At 43.0% G+C, this 20,431-nt stretch overlaps 2 protein-coding genes across 2 annotated transcripts; both read left to right on the plus strand.

Moving 5' to 3' along the window:
• The first annotated feature begins 256 nt into the window (after positions 1-256).
• Positions 257-2,991, plus strand: LOC124661867 (blue copper protein 1b-like). Its single transcript, XM_047199757.1, has 2 exons — positions 257-640; positions 2,297-2,991. Exons 1-2 carry the CDS (start codon positions 430-432, stop codon positions 2,794-2,796), a joined length of 711 nt encoding a protein of 236 aa, XP_047055713.1. The 5' UTR covers positions 257-429; the 3' UTR covers positions 2,797-2,991.
• A 10,801-nt stretch (positions 2,992-13,792) lies between these two features.
• On the plus strand, positions 13,793-20,015 carry LOC124658933 (coatomer subunit beta-2). Its single transcript, XM_047196918.1, has 4 exons — positions 13,793-16,001; positions 17,016-17,525; positions 17,939-18,024; positions 19,431-20,015. The coding sequence occupies exons 1-4, from the start codon at positions 13,950-13,952 to the stop codon at positions 19,633-19,635; spliced, it is 2,853 nt and encodes a 950-aa protein (XP_047052874.1). The 5' UTR covers positions 13,793-13,949; the 3' UTR covers positions 19,636-20,015.
• Positions 20,016-20,431: the final 416 nt, after the last annotated feature.

The following is a 20,431-nucleotide window of genomic DNA, read 5'->3' on the forward strand; positions in this document are numbered from 1 at the left end:
GCAAGTAAAAAAGATCACAAAAATCAGAGCCGATCATTAGAGCATCCGTTTTGTGAAAAAGAGGGAAATTGGTCGGCTGGCGTGCAGCGTATCAAGTGACAGGAGATGTGTCTTCATCACGGTTCAGCGATATCACATGACACGACATGGATGCAAAGCAGCTAGCTACCGACACAAATGCCACCGTGCCAGCACAACACAAAACTACTCGTATATGCTTCCCTCTCTCTCTCTACCACTCCATCCATCGGTACTCTTTAAAGTTCGCAGCTCCCAACCCCCAAAACATATAAGCCCACGACGCATCGCATAGTCGATCGCGCGCGAGAAGAGCATCTCTCTAGAAGAAGCAACGACGAGTCGACGACGACCATACCCTGATCAGTTAGCTTCTTCTCAGTTCTCTCACGGCCTCTCGATCGTTGCGGGATGCTGCAGCTCTTCCCCGGCCGGCGCCGGGGCTACCCCGTTCTCGTGGTCGCCATGGCGGTTGCCGTCCTGAGCGCTGCTAGCCCGCGCGCAGCCGTGGACGCGTACAAGAACTACACCGTCGGCGACGACAAGGGGTGGTACGACGGCCTTGCCGTCGACTACCAGGCCTGGGCCGAGGGCTACAATTTTAGCCTCGGAGATTTCCTCAGTGAGTACCACACACAGTTTCTTACTCTCCCTCGATCGACCTCTCTAATTGGAGTGGCAATCAGCTTTGCTTTCTCATTCATTTCATGTTTTCAATAATGACAATTTTCATGGCTCATGATCCATGCGGTTAAATTCCTCGTAATTAAGCTCGGGTACGGTGTGCCTCTTAGACCTGCGTAGTTTGCGAAAATAAGCATCATGTCAGCTAGAACCAGCGAACCATATATAGAGTAGAGTGTATGAATAGCGTTTGGCCCAGGTTTGCTTTGCTAAGCTCTGTCAGGTGTCAGCTCGTGAGTTCTATGCTCCTTTCGGTGGTTAGCGTGGGCCTCCGGGGTATCGAAAGTAGCTACGTTTCTGCATTGGTTTCACTATGCGTGCACATGCCTTGTGGGGGAAAGGTGCAACATGCTCCGTTTCCCCTCGTACCTTTGCCATTTGCCAATGACGAACAGTTACACAAACGACGATGCAGATCTGTTGCCAATCATTGAAGTGGTAATTCGGAAAGTGTTCGATTCTAAAAACAAATCGATCGAACGATTAGCCATTGCTGATACATCTTCTTGAACCGATCGATGACCATTATCAAGCAGTATACTATCATGACGTCCTTTCTCTTTTCCTGCGCACGGTTGCTCTGATTTCACGTTACATGCTCTCACAGGGGAGAAGATTTTCTTCGAATCGGAGAAATTTTATATTCATTGGATGACTCATGCAACATTGGGATCCCAAACAATTTGACAATCGAGAAGGACAAAGTATTAGAGCAAGTTCAGTAGTATAACCAATTGTTGATTATAAGCCAAGTGACATGTCATCTATAGTCAACATAAAGCTAGCATGTATAATAATGAGTTATAAAATTGTACTATTTTATCAATGTATGTCTCACTTTTACTCTCACAAAGTGCCTACAAGCGCGTGCTAGAACTGGTTCTTGCATGAGAGTCTACTCCTCTTCTCTCTCCTACTTTCTCTCCTCCAAATAGGCAAAAATATATTATTATAATTCTTATAGTCAGCTGATTACTCTTTACTATACTTGCTTTTATAGCACAAAAGAGCAACGCGTTGATCTAGTATAGCGTGCCACCACGTTAGCCAATCTATGGTGCACTTGTACTACAGCCGAATTGTCGAACCAAACAACTACTCCATCCATTCCATTTTAGTTGTGGCTGATTTGGATCTATTTAGACATATTTTGTGTAATTGTATTTTTTTACAATCAATACAACATATATCTATAATAACAAATAGTATATTAGAAAATAAAGTGTGAAAGAAATCAACAAATTTTCGAGGTCTTTAAACTCTTTCTTCTTTCATAACAAAATTTTATACTTTTCTTGAGGCAGCCGACGATAGAAACCAAACCATAGACCTGAAAATACCAAGAAAAGTTCTCCAGAAAGATATTTAGTCGTACAATCTTGAGGCCTCTAAAAAGATAACCAAGAGTGATACAAGTAATCTACCCGGCTGACCAAAAAAGTTACACCACGCGTTACAGTCCCGTTTACTTGCTCGCTCCGATTCATAAAAAGCGTCGTGGTTTTAGTTTGAATTTAAGCAGATATTCTGTCCCGTTTACTATTGATCGAAGGAGTAACACATTCTGTACCAACTGACCATTACCGTGCTGCAGTATTCAACACGGACAAGAACCACTCGGTGGTGCAGACGCGGAACGAGACCGTGTACAAGAGCTGCGACTACGACGACTCCGCCCCAGAGGACACTGTCGATTGGTCGGCCGCCGCGCCGGAGTTCAGCAAGGATGCCGTCACCGCCGCCGTGCCGCTGCTCAAGGAGGGCAAAACCTACTTCTTCTCCGGGAACTACGACGGCGAGCAGTGCGAGAGCGGCCAGCGCTTCGCCATAGCCGTCGCGCATGGGCAGGGCCTACCACCGGACCTCAGGCCACCGGCGGCGGACGCGCCGGGGCCAGCGGCCGGGCCGGATAGCGCAGACGCGGCGCCGGCCTTCGACTTCAGCCACCCAAAGAACGTCTCCACGCCGTCGTACACGGATGATTCCGATGACGAGTCGAGCAGTAGCACTTCGGGTTCTAGTCTGACTCTAGCCAGTCTCCGGCCCGGCCTCATGATCATGGCTCTAGCTGTGCTCTTTGTAATGCAGGTGTAGTGCTGTATGCATGCTGTGTATAAGATTTATTTCTGTAATTTAATTAACTAGCTGTAGAAGAGTGTTGTACACCTTATTGCATCGATCAGATCATTCCATTTTCTTTTTTCATTTTGTATCAGAGTTGTATAATAATGATCATATATCTGAATTTGATTGTTTGGTCCAATAAGAGATCTTCAGAGTTCAGATGTATGCTGTTCCATATTGTTTCAGTAGCAAACAAGATGAATCTCCATACTTGTTGTTTTGCTGCCGCGGGAGCAACCGTGAGTATCGACTTTATTATAAGGCTCATAGATAAAGCATCAAGGACGGAGCAACAATATACAATAATAAATATTTGTAACATCCCAGGGGGGATTAGGGTTAACAAGGGGTAAATTTAAAAGGGTTGTGCATCTACATCATCAAACGGGGAATTTTTTCGCGGACTAAGAGGAGTCGAGGACTCTCTTGCTATGAACTAGGGTTTCGTTGCAGCAGGTGAGCGATGGATTCCGACATGACCTTTGTGTAGTTACGGGCATTATTTGAATTTGGTTCAAATACAAAAAAATTGGAATCAAATTTTATAATTTCAAACAAAGAATATTTTGAATTTAAACAATAACTTCCATACCAGACCTCAAACAACATTTGAATTTAATACAATATTACAATAATGGAGAAATTACAATTTTATTGTTATACACACCAAATATAATAATTTTACAATATTCAATATACTAGAACTTATAAAAAAAAGTTATAGGAAATAAAAAGGAAGTAAAACCCTATACTAAAACCTAGCTAGATTCTTCTATCTTCTTGTACATCTTTTTTCTTAGACACCTGCAAACATCTAAAAGCGAATTTATGAATCAAATTTGTATTTTCAATTCATTAAAAATAGTTAAACCATTATTCTTGAATGAACTCAATTTGTAATATATCCATAACAAATAAAAAATTTAAGACCTAAATAACAACCATAGCATAAGGGGAGTTATATAAAACAATCCACTAATGCATGTCACCATTTGGATCTTTAACCATTACCCTTACCGGACAATGGTGTCACCATTTGGATCTATGATGGATTGTAGGGGTTGTGCGGGTAGGGCTATCTATAGGTTATAGGAGAGGGCATGTGCGATGTCCAGAATGGTCTGCCTGAATGGTAAAGGGGAGGACATATGACCGGATCGGTCTACCTATATGATAAAGGAGAGGACAAACTTGCAAAAAAGTGGGTATGCAGGGTTGTGGAGAAGGGCGGTGATTGACTTGGACCTTAGACTCGGCCAATACTAAAAGCGTATGGATGGGACAGTACGTCCGGTTGTGCAAGATGGCTAAGCTATCTTATAAGTAAAGTAACCACGTGCAGAGTGTATCAAATTGTACCTTATCACTCCATGTTCCAGGTAGGACTTGCGAATACGGTAGAAAAGAAACACCATAAAGTTCTAGACACCCTGTGAAGGCACCGATGAAGTCTGTTATGAAGAACCTAACCTCAGGAGGACTCGAAGGTTTCGACTACATGATTACATATTCCACCGAAGAAGTCAACAAGGAGATAGATGAGTATAAAGTATTACCTAGGATAGTTAGTTGGATAGCACCGAACTCTATAGAATAAAGCTAATTGAGTCGTCATGGTACTTAGTTTACTTTTACCAATTATCCTTAAGTTATGTAGAGTCAAACTAGAGTTATCGAGTTACCATCTCTGGATCAATGAGGAGCTCGCATGTGAAGTAAAATTATGGCTTGCAATATTAAGTGCTTGAATAAAGACATGCAATATTTTTGTTGTACCACTATGAGGGATGTAACATTTGTGAAATGGTACCTCGCGACTATTATATCAACAACTTGCATGCTAGAACATGTAGTTTCATGCTAGGCACCTGGTATGTTTTGAGTCATAACACATATATGAATCTAATACTTCAACTTATATCTATATATAAGGATCCATCATCAAAAATAGGTATTCATAATCATATAGGGAAGCTTATATGATCTAATGGTATTGAGCCACGTAAAGAGATTGTACAATCTACTACCACAAAACCATGAACTATTCTAGGATAACTCTTTCCTATTCATAGTAGAGAGGAGCATGATGATGAAGGGATGACAAAGAAGCTTCCAACGGAGATTACAACGATGATTTTTGCAACGAATATTTACTCTAGAAGCTCATGATTTTGCTTATGTTTTGCTTTGCCTCACTATCATGCCTCGGATTAATAAAAATATGTGAATATACATGGCGTTTTTAGGATTGAGAGTCAATAGGTTAAAGGGTGATTACGACAACGCCACATTGGTCCCACGCATGGGGGGCCCAAACCAGGAACGTTCACACGTGTGGGTCCTCCCACCTAAGCCGTCTCCTCCTACATGTCTATGTATTCTTCATTTATACAATGTCCTTGATCTTAAGATTTCCAGGCATGGGAAGGTTCTTGAATAAATAAATGACAAAAGGTATTTGTGACTTTTGGTGACGGATAACAATTTAGTTCAAATAATTTGTAAAATCTGGTAAATCTCGACATATTAAAATTTAGAAGAACCATATATAAATTTATTGCATATCAAACCACTATTTAGTATTCTAAAGAGTTACAGTAGCGGCCCGTTGTGTAGCCTATATTTTTGAAACTTATTGCTGCATAGCCTATGGTACATGGGCCACCCCTTTTGTGTTACCTTTTCCTTTACTTTTTTTATGTTTTTTCTTCTTTTATTTTCCGTGTTTTTGGTAGTACCTGATGTTTTCAAACTAGTGAATATATGTTTTCATACCCGCGATTATTTTTTGAATCACAAGATTTTTTTTGAATGCATTAATTTTTTTGTTGAACATAAACATCTTTCTTTGAGATGCATGAACATTTTTTGAAATGTGAGAACATTTTGTAAAATGCACATTCATTATCTTGAAAAATACAGGAACCTTAGGTTAGCACCTTTTTTTTGAACCCGTGAGTTTTTTTAAAACATGAAACTTTTAATATAAATAAAATATTAGACAACATTTTTTAATGCACAAACAATCATGAGCTTTGTAACACCCCAAAATTTCAAAACAAAGAAAACTCAATTTCCCTTATTCCAAAAGTTGGAGCCAACAAAAACTTGCCTTTTTCAAAATCTTTTCTATTAGGTGAATTAGGGAATGATTGCTTTTGCCATGATTGTTTGTTTGAAGTGTGGAACATGCTTCTAAACCCTAAACCCTACCCTTTTCAAAATCAAAGAGGAACCAAGAAAAGGAAATAAAATAAAAGTAAAGTCTTATGTGAGCAAATGACCATACTTGCAAATATGAGCCTATGCCATATTTACTTTACCTCAATGGTTTGAAACCCTCAATAAACTCAGCCTAACACTCAAGCAACCCGAAAGAATACATTTTGGTCAAAGAAAATCAAAAGAAAACAAAAGAAATTGAAAAACCCTAGCACATGTGATAATGGTCACTTGTGACAATTTTAACATGATGCCCACTTTGAGCCCCTGTGGTTAATCTTTTCTAAACTAAACTTTCCCATTTCTTTGCTCATCATCCAAGAACACATCAAGGTGATCACATTGGTGTTGACCAACCTTGCTGGTTCATTTTCAAATTCTTATTTTAAGCATCCAAAGTGGCAATGGTGAAACAGATTTAAGATCACCTCAATTTTGAATTTCACCAAAACCACTTCATTTTGCAAACCAAAGCCACCCAGGTGTGTCAAACAATATTAGAGTAATACCCATAAAATATTTTTCCAAAATTCAAATTTAACTCTCTTTCGACCATTTCATCAACACTTGGTGGGCACAAATCATCTATGTGCATACACCTCAATATCCAACGGATTTTAGCCTAAACTTTGCTTCAGTGTCCTCTCCACCTCTGACCTCATGCCTTGTCCTTGCAAACCCTGTGCCTTTGCTCATTTGACCAAAACATAGCCATGTCATGCACTCGTGCCACCACCATGCCACTCATCACCACCTGCCCTCTCCTCTCACCCTCACCTTGTCCACTAGGCTTGCCTCAGCACACTGAACACGGTGGTACCCTCCCAGGACGAAGAGAGGCTCTGCAACGCCCGGACCAGACCGTACCCATGCCGCCCAGACGCGTTAGCACGCGCACGGACACGCCCACGGGCTCTGCAGAGCACGCGCTCACCCCATCGCCTCAGACCTCGCTTCGCCCTCTCCTCTCTCCCACGCACTCACCCACAACCCAGCTCCCTCCCAGACATGACCGTTGGGTCCTGAGAGCTCTGTAGCCGACGCCATCATCAACGACTTCCGTCGGACCCGTGACAGACACCGACGTCACTCGCACGCTCCCGTCCACCTCCTGCTGCACCATGACGCGCACTAGGACCGCCAGGCCATGCTGCATCGTCCTTGCTCCTCTCCCACGTCTCTCCGCCGCTATAGCACCGTCGACGCCGGTGACCTGCCCGTGCCGCGCTGCCCCTCTGGCTAGCTATAAAAGGAGCCCTCCCCCTCTCAAATTTCTCACACCATTCTCTTCCCATCTCTCCACTGATCAAGCTAGTCAACCCCTCCTCCCAATTTGAGCTCTATCGCCGGAATTTGGCCGGAGTTCGCCGCGGCAGTAGCTGGACAGAGGCGACGCTCCCGTCTTCCTCAGCCTCTCCCACGACCCTCGTTCGCCTCGCCGTCGTCTTCCACGCTGATCGCCCGCCTCGCCGAGCCTCGCCGGAGCGCCAGTAAGCCCCCAGCAACCCACCTCGCTGCAGCCAGGGTTTGATCCCGTCGATGACGACGACGACCCTCGTCCGTCGATCGCTGATCTAATCCTACGGTCCTCTTTAGCGCATACCGATTCGGGTTCTATGAGCCACTTACATGTGGAGCCCCTTGTCAGGCGGCCCGTTGCGCACTGAATAGCTGGGCCGGCCCGTTTAGTTTCCCGCCTTAGCCCAGTAATTCAAATTTTGTTATTTCATTTTAATCCAAATTCAATACTGCTGCCATATTCAAAATTAAATAGAAAATTATCTACTGAGCCAAAATTTATGAAATAGATATTTCTAGAAAGCTTAGGAAATTATCTAGCCAACCCCACTGGTTTCAACCCTTGATCTATTACAGAAATCTTGCAACAAAAATGACAAAGCAGTACCTTTTCAAAATTCAAACATTTATTAAAAATCAACCATAATGAATTTTGAGTTGATTCCAACTCTCAAAAATCACTTTTCATATTGTCTTTCTAAATATGCAAAAATATGACATGGTTGCTTCATATGATCATGGACTAGATTCAAATAATGTAGTCATTTCTAGCTCATTTAAAACTATTTCAAAAATAGTATTTAAAATCTATGAGATATAGCATCTCATTTAAATCACTTTCCCAAGTAATTCAATGTGAGGTGATGACATTAGTCTTCATGACCTCATATGTTATTACTTGAGAATATTAAATCATTTTCCAAAATATTATGTAAATTGTATGGGATGTAGTATCTCATTTAAATCATTTTCCCAAATGGATAAAGATGAAGTGGTGACTTTGGTCAACATGATCTCATACTTTATTTTTGAGGAAATTAAATCTTAGTAATGTTCAATGGGAGGAAATTACTTTAAAAGGAAATAAATAGAAAACCCTAGAATGATATTGAGTGATGATTGTGATGATGATAGATCATCTTGTGTGAGCCATCAAGGCAAAATAGTCCCCTTAAGTATTGTTTGGTGATTGTTACCTCGTATCCATTTATAGACGCTAGTACCAAAGGCTACGAGGAGGAGGAGGTCTTCTACGAAGAAGAAGAGGAACACTTTGACAACTATACCACTCAAGGCAAGCTATTACCAATACAAGTTTCCCTAATACAAGCTATACCTTTGCAAGATACTCTTGCAATATTATTGTGTTTAAGGATTTGTCCAAGCCCAAGTTTTTATCTTGCAATCTTTTACTTCAAGGCTTTTTCTTATAGTTGATATTGGTCTAGAGATAGAATACTACAAGAGCTTCAACTTAGCCTAGAGAGCAAAAACTTAGTTAGCACCCCTCATGACTAGTTGCTAGTGCTAAAACTAAAATTGACTACTCTAGATGGGAACTTGTGAAGAAAATGACTATGAAAACCTTAGAATGATGAGTCATTCTATTGAAAGTTTTGAAGGTGAATATGACTTTGAAGTGAAAAGGTGAATTTGAAAAAAACTGATGGTTGGGTTCGGATACGATACCATTCCAATTTGTAAGTACCCCCACAATATCTAAATCTGGGTAGGGCTTAACTGGAAACTTATGTATGTTAGTACGGGTTCCCTCGGAACAAGCGTCATAGGGGTTATGCCGAGGCTGCCTCCGTGAAAAGTGAAATGACGTGAAATGAGGTGATTGTCCGACCCAAGCCCTTTGCAGTTCCCAGGATGGCGGTTTGCCATGGCTGGGAGGCCAAACTCATCGGGGGAGGTGCATGTACTAGGGTATGTAATTGAAAGGTTATGATTGGTAGTCCGCACTGCCGAGTGTGATAAATCAGGGCCAGTTACCCCTGACGGATTATTGCAAATATTGTGGCAAAAGTGTGCGACCTCTGCAGAGTGTAAAACTATTCGAATAGCCGCGTCCGCGGTCATGCACAGTTGGAAAGGCCATACTGTTCCGTCATCAAACAATTTCAAAATGTGACATGTGACTGGTGACTTGTGACTTGAACTTGAATTGCGACTTTGACTTGATCACTCTGTTATGTTCCCACTTGAGTAATTTTTGACAAATAAAGAGTCTTTGACTATTAAAGTGTTTATGAAATAAAACTAGCTTTATGCAAATAAACCTAGAAGCTTAGAAACCTTATTAGAGCTACTAATACTTCTATTAGTGTTAGTTTGCGAGTACTTTAAAAGTACTCATGGCTTTGTCCCTGGCTATTCAAATGGTCAGACTATGAAGAGGAGCACCAGTATCATGAAGATGGACAGCATGACGTCTATGATAACTAGGATCACCTCCTGACGTCAAGCGTTGCCTGTGAAACAGATGGATCGCTACTACGTTTCTTCCGCTGTATGTTTTGTATCTGATCTTTAGATCGACTGTTGTTTTAATATTGGATCATGAGATCCCTTGTTGTAAGACAATTATGGTTTGTAATGAATGATGTTCTGTGATATCAACTATTATGTCTCGCAAAAACAATATTCCTGGGATTGCGATGTATGGCATAATAGGCATCTGAAATTAAAAATCCGGGTGTTGACAAGCTTTTTGGTGCACAATTGTCTCTAGTTTTCAATGACTTTTCTTACTTAGTAAAGTGATTATTACTTAGTGAGTTTAGGCAACAATTGTCTCACAATCTCTTCTCGCATGGGCCTACCACTTGCTATACTTTTTTTCTCCTTTTTATGATTCTCACTATCATTTTTTTTTGCCTTTTTTGAAACTTTGTTTTCCTTTTATTTGTTTGAAACTTTTTTGCCTTTTCTAACTTTTGCTTTTTTGTTTAATTATTTGTTTGTTCATGTTTTAATGGGGTGATGAATGAATATATATTTTTGACTCGTGGTTTTTTTGAAACTTGTGAACAATTTTCCAATTCGTCAACCTAATCTTTTGAATCCCGTGAACACTGCTTCAAATCCATGATTTTTTTGTACATGATAAACACCATTTTCAATATATATGAATGCATAACACTTTATTTTGGAAATTGATGTACTCCATGCGATTAAAAAAGACTTGTCCTCCGAATCTAACCAATAAAATATGTCTAGATATATCCATTTTTGGGCAAGTATTTTCGTCCGCGGAGTACCTTCTGATATAGGTGAACATTTGTTTTTCAAAACATGGACAAACTATTATTTTGTTCCTAGTGATCAATTTTTAATATTTTCAATCGCCTCCAGGTCCTACATCAGTTGCGGTGGAGAAGACCAGAGATGCGATTGCGTTTTCAGCTTTATTTTCAAGGTCTTTCTTATAAAAGTGGTAGTCTTATCATGTATTCCCCTAATTCCTAGGGACTTCGATGTAAACTTGTACCCACAGCTGTATCAATGAAGATTCCAGGACCTTCACACCTTTTTCTAAAAAAATATTTTGAATCATTTTATTAACAAGCACAAAACCCGTGCGTTGCTACGAAAATACTTCAATAATGTAGTTGATAGCAGCCGTGCGTGCTCAAGATGATGTTCAAAGCCCCTGCAAATTCTCCCGAAACTTTCCCTCTGTGGCTGATCATACTTCACGCTCCTCTTAGTCACACACTATGGCATCTATTTTATCCATCGCCGATGGCTAAACAGAAGTTAGGTTCCACGTTAGGCTAATTATCCTTTTTAACCTTTTTTCTACTCGGCAAATGAGATCACTGTGTTTGCTGGTTTCTTATTTCCCTTCTAATCATGTCCATTGTGGACGGTAAGGTCATCTCCAGCATATTTCTTCATCTAAATTTATCTTTAGCGGGTGGTCTCAATTACAACTTCCATATTCAATCTGATGTATATCAATAATATCCTATAACTATCTTTGCAACAAGCATTTCAAATATCTACAAATAGTTGATTTATTCGTACAAAATGGGATTCTGTGCAACAATCACAATCACAGTAGTACTAAAACTCATTGTTCAAAAAATCATCCAACTCAACGATTAATCGGCCGATTAATTGCTACTCGGGTGGTCACCGATTAGCGGATAAATCTCATTTAACTATCTTTGCAACAAACATTTCAAATATTTACAAATAGTTGATTTATTTGTACAAAATGGGATTTTATGCAACAATCACAATCACAATAGTACTAAAAATCATTGTTCAAAAAAATCGTCCAATTCAACGATTAATCGGCCGATTAATTGCTACTCGGGTGGTCACCGATTAGCCGATAAATCTCATTTATCAGCCGATGAACTCATTTTTCACCGATTAATTGGCCGATTTACTTATTAATCGCTAATTGCCGGCCGACCGAGTTGACACGATAAGCAATTTCCTCATCATTGCTAAAAATCATCTCACAATAAAAACAGATCTTAGCAAAAACCACAGTTAAGCACATACTACTGAAAATTTTGATGTTTACAAAATACAATGTACAGACAGTGCAGCAACTGAATAGAGGACACGATTTGGTATGTTACGCACATCAAGAGCAAGTAAAATACACTACTGACAGGGTCGCGAATGGCCTCCGCATCAGTCCCCAATCCCTATCGGAGCAGCACACAAACATCACTATGCTTCCATCCGCCATGTGCTCTCCCGTCCGAATTTAGCGTTGCTGGAACGTCGCGGCGGGGCCGATTCCTCTGCCGCCAATCGCCGGCTCATCGACGCTCCTTCCGTCCAATATCTCTCCGGCGGTCGCCCCCTACGACCCTTCCTTTCATTACTTTAATTCGGCATTCCAGTTTCCCCTACCTTTCCTTCCTCTTTAATTTGTTTCCTTCCTCATGCCACCCAGCTTGCAATTTCCTTTTTTAAAATCCTCTCCGGCATTATATCTTAGACCGTACAATGATGTTGCTGCTGGTAGTGGCTTGTTACAATCCAGAAAATTTGAGGATATAAATCGGTGGGATTCCTTGTACGGTAGCGAGGTGGGACTATGCGTAGGAGTTGAGTCGATAATTCATTCCTTGGTAAATCGCCGGATCGGTTCTTTGTTCGTTAATTAGGCTGCTCGGCCGCTGGCACAGGCCGACCCACATTGATGGCTGGCACATCGTGGTTGTAATATTCCGGAACCCAGCCTAGCAACTGTCGCTGGCCGGTGCAGAGCTGCAGGCGGCAGGGCCTCATCCCTTCGACCGAATGGTGGAGAGTTGCAGCCACGCATGCGGCACCAGCCACTAGGGCATTCGATTCCGTACCAGATCGAGAAAAGGGACTATGGCTGGGTTAAATCGGCAGCGGGAGCACAACGTTGAGGAGCACAACGCTGGCAGCGGGCGACCAATCTCGCGGGGAAGAACACCTCATCTACTCTTGCCACACACCGTGAATCCTATCCACCGCCTCTCGCCTCCCCTCCTTGCGCTCCCGTAGCGCTGCTCCGAGCACGGACACGGTTCTGGCCGACGGCGGGAGGAGCGCGCATCGCGCCGCGCGGTAGAGCAGTTCTCTGCTCTGGCTATCGGCTACAGGAAGAAAAAAGGAAAACTAAACGAATCGCGCCTCGATGCCATGGATCCTCTCGCGCCCTGACCCGCAGGTCAACATCGCCGCCGGCCATCCACCGCGCCGCACAGGCCCACCGCCCGCGCTCGCTCTACCTCGCCTCCGGTCCGCCCCGCTCGTGCAGCACCCCACCGCCGACGGCCACCTCGCCTCCGCCCCGCCCCGCCCGTGCAGCACCCCAACACCGACGGGCACCTCGCCTCCGCTCCGCCCCAAGCCCCGCACGCGACGTATGCTTGGCACCCCAAAAGGAAAAACATGGCACAACGTCCACATCCTCCTCCAGCGCTCTGGTCGCCGGTCTCGCTCGCGTCCGTGTCAATCATCGCTGGTGCCACTACTCGGCTGTTGCCCGTCAAGCAATATACACGGTGGGTTCATTCCGGACGCGAAAAAAAATTAAAAGGAACCGGTATCTAATGGTATTGTGCAGTATTATGTGGTTTGGTGGGAGGGTAAAACGGTCCAATTAAAAATTGGACGAAAATTTTGGCAGAAACCTTAGCTCCTTTATTATTAGGTATATAGATTAGTAAAGTGAATAAAAAATTGGTTACCGAATATAATTCTCGAAATTTAATTTAAATAAATCAACAAAACCATATGTCCTAGTGGGCCGGACCTAGCCGCCGATTAGAAGACCGCTGCGAGCGACACGGAATGGAAAAAAAAAAACCAACACGCCCACACACACTCCGAGTCCAGACCCATCGGAGGCCCGAATGGCCCGCATTCGTCCTGCTACACTGCATCCTTGCATGCCAAAACCTTTGAACCGAAGGAAAGGTCCAAGCCTAGGTGAGGTGGCCTCTCATCACGGTCTCACCTCTTCGCTAATAACCACTTCGCCCTCCTCCCGCTCCCAGATCCCGATCCACCTCCGCCGCTGATCCAACCACCGCCCGCCACCCCTTTGCTGCCGGCGCCCTCCGGCGGGCGTGCACGCAACATCCGGCGCCATGGACAAGCCGAGCACGCTGCTGGTCCACTTCGACAAGGGCTCCGCCGCCATGGCGAACGAGATCAAGGCGGATCTGGAGGGCAGCGACGTCGCCGCCAAGGTCGAGGCCATGAAGCGCGCCGTCATGCTCCTCCTCAACGGCGAGACCCTGCCCACGCTCTTCATCACCGTCGTCCGCTACGTCCTCCCCTCCGAGGACCACACCATCCAGAAGCTGCTGCTCCTCTACCTCGAGATCATCGACAAGCGCGACTCCGCCGGCCGCGTCCTCCCGGAGATGATCCTCATCTGCCAGAACCTGCGCAACAACCTGCAGCACCCCAACGAGTACATCCGCGGCGTCACGCTGCGCTTCCTCTGCCGCCTCTCCGAGCCCGAGGTGCTCGAGCCGCTCGTGCCCTCCATCCTCGAGAACCTCGAGCACCGACACCACTTCATCCGCCGCCACGCGCTCTCCGCGATCTCCGCGATCTACCGCCTCCCTCACGGCGACCAGCTCATCCCCGACGCCCCCGAGCTCGTCGAGCGCGCGCTCGCGTCCGAGCAGGACGCCTCCGCGCGCCGGAATGCCTTCCTCATGCTCTGCCTCTGTGGGCAGGAACGTGCCGTCGCGTACCTCTTCTCCAACGCCGAGCGCGTTACCGAGTGGCCCGATCTCCTGCAGATGGCGGCCGTAGATCTCATCCGCAAGGTCTGCCGCTCTCCAAACCGTGCCGACAAGGGCAGGTATATCAAGATCATCATCTCGCTTCTCTCATCTCCCAGCACTGCTGTTGTCTACGAGTGCGCCGGTGCGCTTGTGTCGCTCTCCTCCGCGCCCACTGCTGTGCGCGCTGCTGCCAACACGTACTGCGAGCTGCTCGCGTCGCAGAGTGACAACAATGTCAGGCTCATCCTCCTGGACCGTCTGAATGAGCTGCGCACGTCTCACCGGGACGTGATGGTGGATGTAGTCATGGATGTGCTGCGTGCGCTTGCCAGCCCCAACTTGGACGTCAAGAGGAAGGTGCTGGATCTGGTGCTTGATCTGCTCACTCCTCGTAATGTTGAGGAGGTGGTGCTTTACCTCAAGAAGGAGGTTGTCAAAACACAGTCAGGGGAGCTTGAGAAGGGTGGCGAGTACCGCCAGATGCTCGTGCAAGCCATCCACTCATGTGCTGTGGAGTACCCAGAGGTGGCTGGATCCGTGGTGCACCTCCTCATGGACTTCCTTGGTGACACTAATGTTGCTGCAGCGGTTGATGTTGTGCTGTTTGTGCGTGAGATCATTGAGACTAACCCCAAGCTGCGCGTCTCCATGATCCAGAGGCTCAGTGATACCTTCTATCAGATCCGGGCATCCCGTGTCTGTTCAATCGCTCTCTGGATCCTGGGGGAGTACTCCCTCTCGCTAGCTGAGGTCGAGAGCGCCATTTCCACCATCAAGCAGTGCCTTGGGGATGTACCCTTCTTCACCGTCTCAGAGGAAGGGGAGACAACTGATTCCTCCAAGCCAGCCCAGCAGATGGTTAACTCTGTCACCGTGTCCTCCAGGCGGCCTGTTGTTCTTGCAGATGGCACTTACGCCACACAGAGTGCTGCCACCGAGACCATTTCAACTCCCTCAGTTACCCCTGGATCGTTGTCATCCACCCTGAATCTCAGATCACTCATCCTGTCAGGCGATTTCTTCTTGGCTGCGGTTGTTGCCTGCACCCTTACCAAGCTGGTATTGAGGCTGGAGGAGGTGCAGCCATCAAAGCTTGAAGCAAACAAGGCTTGTACTGGGGCCTTGCTGGTCATGACCTCCATTCTGCAGCTCGGATTATCCTCCTACCTTCCCCAACCGATCGATAATGATTCATATGACAGGATTGTGCTTTGTGTGCGATTGCTCTGCAATACTGGTGATGATGTGAGGAAGATTTGGTTGCAGTCATGTAGACAGAGTTTTGCCAAGATGCTTGCGGAGAAGCAATTCAGGGAGACAGAAGAGATGAAGGCCAAGGCACAGATCTCCCATGCCCAGCCAGATGACCTTATTGATTTCTACCACCTGAAGAGCAGAAGGGTAAGAAGAATATACTTACAAATTATTGTTGATTTTGCATTATGGAACAACAGTATCCTTGTCTAATTGTTGTTGGCAGCTAGCCCACAAAGCATTCTTTCACTATATTACCAAATGAACAATAAATGCATTAGTTGGTGCTTGCATTATGAATCTAATGATGTGTTCTCAAGTAATTGCATATTATATGTAATATGAGTATTATACTGCCATACAAAGCTGCTTTTTCTTGGAATGTCAAGTAAAAATATCTAAAATCTGAAAAAATAAATGCAAGACAAAGATAATAATACACATTTCCATGTCACAAAATTTCAACTCTAAATCTGATTTGCATGGTACCATATCGAAATCTTTGGTGAACAGCATCCCACTGTTCACTGCCAGATTTTTCATTTTGTTATTAGAGTGGTGTATCGGATTTTGATCTAAATGTTGTGACATAGTATACACATTTAGTATGAATGTTGGCAAAAAAAAAACAATATTTTTATAGACTTCTTGAATACTGAATTTGAGGCTTAGTACTAGTACATCCAATGATGCTATGCTAGTGCACACTACTTGCCCCTTGTATTTCTCATGCTCTTTTTTTTTGTACAATACTTTATTGTGAATGGGCTACTTGCCTAGTGTGTTTATGATGTTGATCAGTTGTGAGCAGCCTTGTTTGGAGTTTGGACATGAAAGGTTTAGGATACTTGTTGGATTTGATAATCTGGTACATATGTAAAATTATGTGGGAGTAGATCTTTCTGGAGCTCTTATCCTTTGCTAGGAAACTTTTCTTTTTTGGGTAGGGCAAAAACAGTTATTTTAATAGTATGACTTTATAAGCATGTTTATGGTGATACATATGAACTATATTGTTACTTTGAAACAAAGATTTACCTAGAGAATATCTTTAGTTTTGTGTGTAGCCTTGGATGGTTCCCCTTTAATTTCCAGAGCTTAGTAACATGCTGTTTTATAAATGTTCCCTCTGTTTTTAAAATGTGGAATTTTGTTTCCTAGGGCATGAGCCAGCTTGAGTTGGAAGATGAGGTCCAAGATGATTTGAAGGCTGCAACTGGTGGATTCACTAAGGAAACAGATGATGCAAACAGACTTAATCGCATTCTTCAGTTGACTGGGTTCAGTGATCCTGTATATGCTGAAGCATTTGTGACTGTACATCATTATGATATTGTACTTGATGTTACCGTCATTAACCGTACAAAGGAGACACTTCAGAACCTGTGCTTGGAATTAGCTACAATGGGAGACCTCAAACTTGTTGACCGCCCTCAGAACTATACCTTGGCTCCTGAATCAAGCAAGCAAATACGTGCTAATATCAAGGTTTCTTCCACAGAGACCGGAGTCATATTTGGGAACATAGTCTATGAAACTTCCAATGTGATGGAACGATCAGTGGTTGTCCTAAATGATATTCACATTGACATCATGGATTATATCTCACCTGCTACATGCGCAGATGTTACTTTCAGGAATATGTGGGCAGAGTTTGAGTGGGAAAACAAGGTAAGATACATCTTTTGCACAATGCAGTCATTGAAAACCCCAGTTGTAGTATACTTACTCAGTTAATACTACTCCCTCCGGTTGTCCAAAAGTGGATGTATCTAGACATGTTTTAGTGTGTAGATACACTCATTCTTGGGCAATTATTTTGAACTGGAGGGAGTAGTAGTTTCTTCCTCACTTGATCGCAAAATTTACTCAATCTTTTATTTAATCTCTATGTAGTCAAAACATCTGTAAAACACATTTGGGTTTTAACATGTCATTGATATGCACCAATTGCTTCATTTGGATTATTTATCTACATTAATATTATAAATTGTTCTCTGTGGATAGGTTATATTGTGTGAATCAATTTCTTGTTGCTCCTTGTTTCAGTTATTTACTAGAACTATTTCCTTTTTGTTCACCAGGTTGCAGTTAATACGGTAATTCAGGACGAGAAGGAATTCTTAAATCATGTTATCAAGTCAACAAACATGAAGTGTCTAACACCACCGTAAGTTTCTGATGCACTTGTCCGCTTATATTGATCCACATACAATGCTTTGGTACATACCTGCACAGTGCTTGGTATATGTGTACATATTGTAGGCTCTAGATCATTGATGGTGCGCGTTGCTGCTCCCATCCTTTTTTTGATAGAATAATATACTGTAGAAAAATTCATAAATATATGTACACACGAAACATAGAAGCTTACATAAGCATATAATGCCAATTAACTGAAAAAGGGCTATATGTAAGTAATGCATCCTTTTTGACTATCAGCTGTTTATATTGAGTTTTCAATTGTGTCGAGATTGGCATAAAAATAACAGTGCTTCGAACATATTTAAGCTTGATCTCAAATTAATGTAGAGCATGTCATTTGTACAATTTATTCTAGCACATAGTAGAAAAATCTATGTTTAACGGCAAGTGCGGAAAGAAAAAGGATCTAACATAATATAATTTGTGCAAGATGTGCACATGTTAACAATATATGCTTACAGTAGAAGAGAATACCGTATTCACTATGTAGGACAAGTATATTTAAGAGAAAGTACATACTGCAAAAAGGTCACACTCATACCGGTCCCAGGGGTTTAATTACGAACAGAAAAATTCTGCAGCAAGCCCTGTGCCTCAGTTTGAAATGATGATTCCTTTTTATCTTCTTGGCATGTGACATACAGTGAAGTTGTGCTCTGGACAGCATCATTCCTTCTCAGCCCTAAGTTTAAGAATATGTACGTTTTGCAAACTGAACTTTGTTAGTAGCCGAATACAAACTGAGCTGTGCTCAGTTGTGATGATTTTGACCTAGAAACCCCAATACCACTGTAACAAATAATTGTGCACCAGATGGACTTCACGTCTTAGATTACTTCACTGTAACAAATAATTGTGCTCTCCAACAGTGTGGTGCGCCACAGTAAAGAATAGATGCAGCCAAAACTGTTTCAGTTAGCTCTGTTTTCTTTTGTAACACTCAAGTAAAGTGTTCTAGCTGATATGTAGTTTACTACTCCCTCTATGGACAGAGGTAGTATAAATTTTCATTATGAGCTTGTCCTAAGTAAACTTTCATCATGTGCTTTCTTTGATTAGGTAAGAACTGAGTAAAACTACAACTTCTGTGGATGAGATGTGTGGATGAGATGCATCTAGGACCTCAGTTTTTGTTTTGTTTTCTGCACATCTAGTTTAAATGATTGATTAGTTTGTTAAGTGAAACTGCAAAAAAAGAATCAACTACTGTAAAACATTAACAACTGCTTTGGATGAGGTGAATGCTTGCTTAGGCATGGAGGGTTAGCTTGTTAGGATGTTGCGAATGACTTTACCTTATTCCATGGATTCCATTGCTTATCTGATTACTGATGGAGTTGTCTACTTCCGAAATGGGTGACCTGATATCAGCTCCGCGCTTGACGGGGAATGCGGTTTCCTCGCTGCAAATCTTTACGCAAAGAGTGTATTTGGAGAAGATGCTTTGGTGAACATTAGCATTGAGAAGCAAGCTGATGGCAAGCTCAGTGGTTACATCAGAATAAGGAGTAAGACCCAAGGAATTGCGCTCAGCTTGGGAGACAAGATCACCCTCAAGCAGAAGGGAAGCAGTTAACTGTGATGCAACCTGCCACACAATTGTACTATTTCATTTAGGAGATCCACTTTGCCAGTTTCATACTACCGGTAAGTGGGTTAGTAAAGAAGTTTTTTATGTACAAAAGATTAAAGAGGGATGAGAAGAGAAAGATGGAAATGAATCCTCAACTACTATCCTCCAGAGTTGCAATGAATTTTCTCAACTTCATTCCCTGAGAAGGGCCCATTTTTGATAAAAATGGCGTTGTAAGAATAGGTGTGAAGTTTCTGTTGTTGAGTTTTGACGTGTAGAGCGATTGTGATATTGTATTATGGGTCCCTGCCTTTGAAGTCTTCCAAGTTTCAACGTATACATGTTGTATTACAAAGATCCATCCATTTGAGCTTCTTCTCATTTGTCTCCTAGTTTGCACAATTAACATTACATATAACCGTTGCTGTATTTTGCTATGGAATGTTCAATGTGAAACATATGAACTGATCTAGGAAAGCCTCCTTTGAAAACTATTATCATTATGAACGTCTGCCATGAACATCACCAATTTTGCATAGTCGCTTTTTCATCCCAGTCTCTCTTCCTACAATGACTCCCACCAGAAAACTCCAATGCACTTCAGAACGGTAACAATAGCCCTGCCCACAGATGAGGAGTCGTGCTGTGCAGTGGATGGCTTGACTCTGTTTTCATCGAGTTCATGGAAAGGCCAACGTTGTCGACAAAGATTAAAGGTGGCGTCACCGACAAGCAGGACTACAAGTGGACATACTACAATGACTCACACGCTTGTTTTTTTTTTCAGAAAAAGCAAGTC

This window comes from Lolium rigidum, chromosome 6 (genome assembly GCF_022539505.1).
Source record: "Lolium rigidum isolate FL_2022 chromosome 6, APGP_CSIRO_Lrig_0.1, whole genome shotgun sequence".
NCBI lineage: Eukaryota > Viridiplantae > Streptophyta > Magnoliopsida > Poales > Poaceae > Lolium > Lolium rigidum.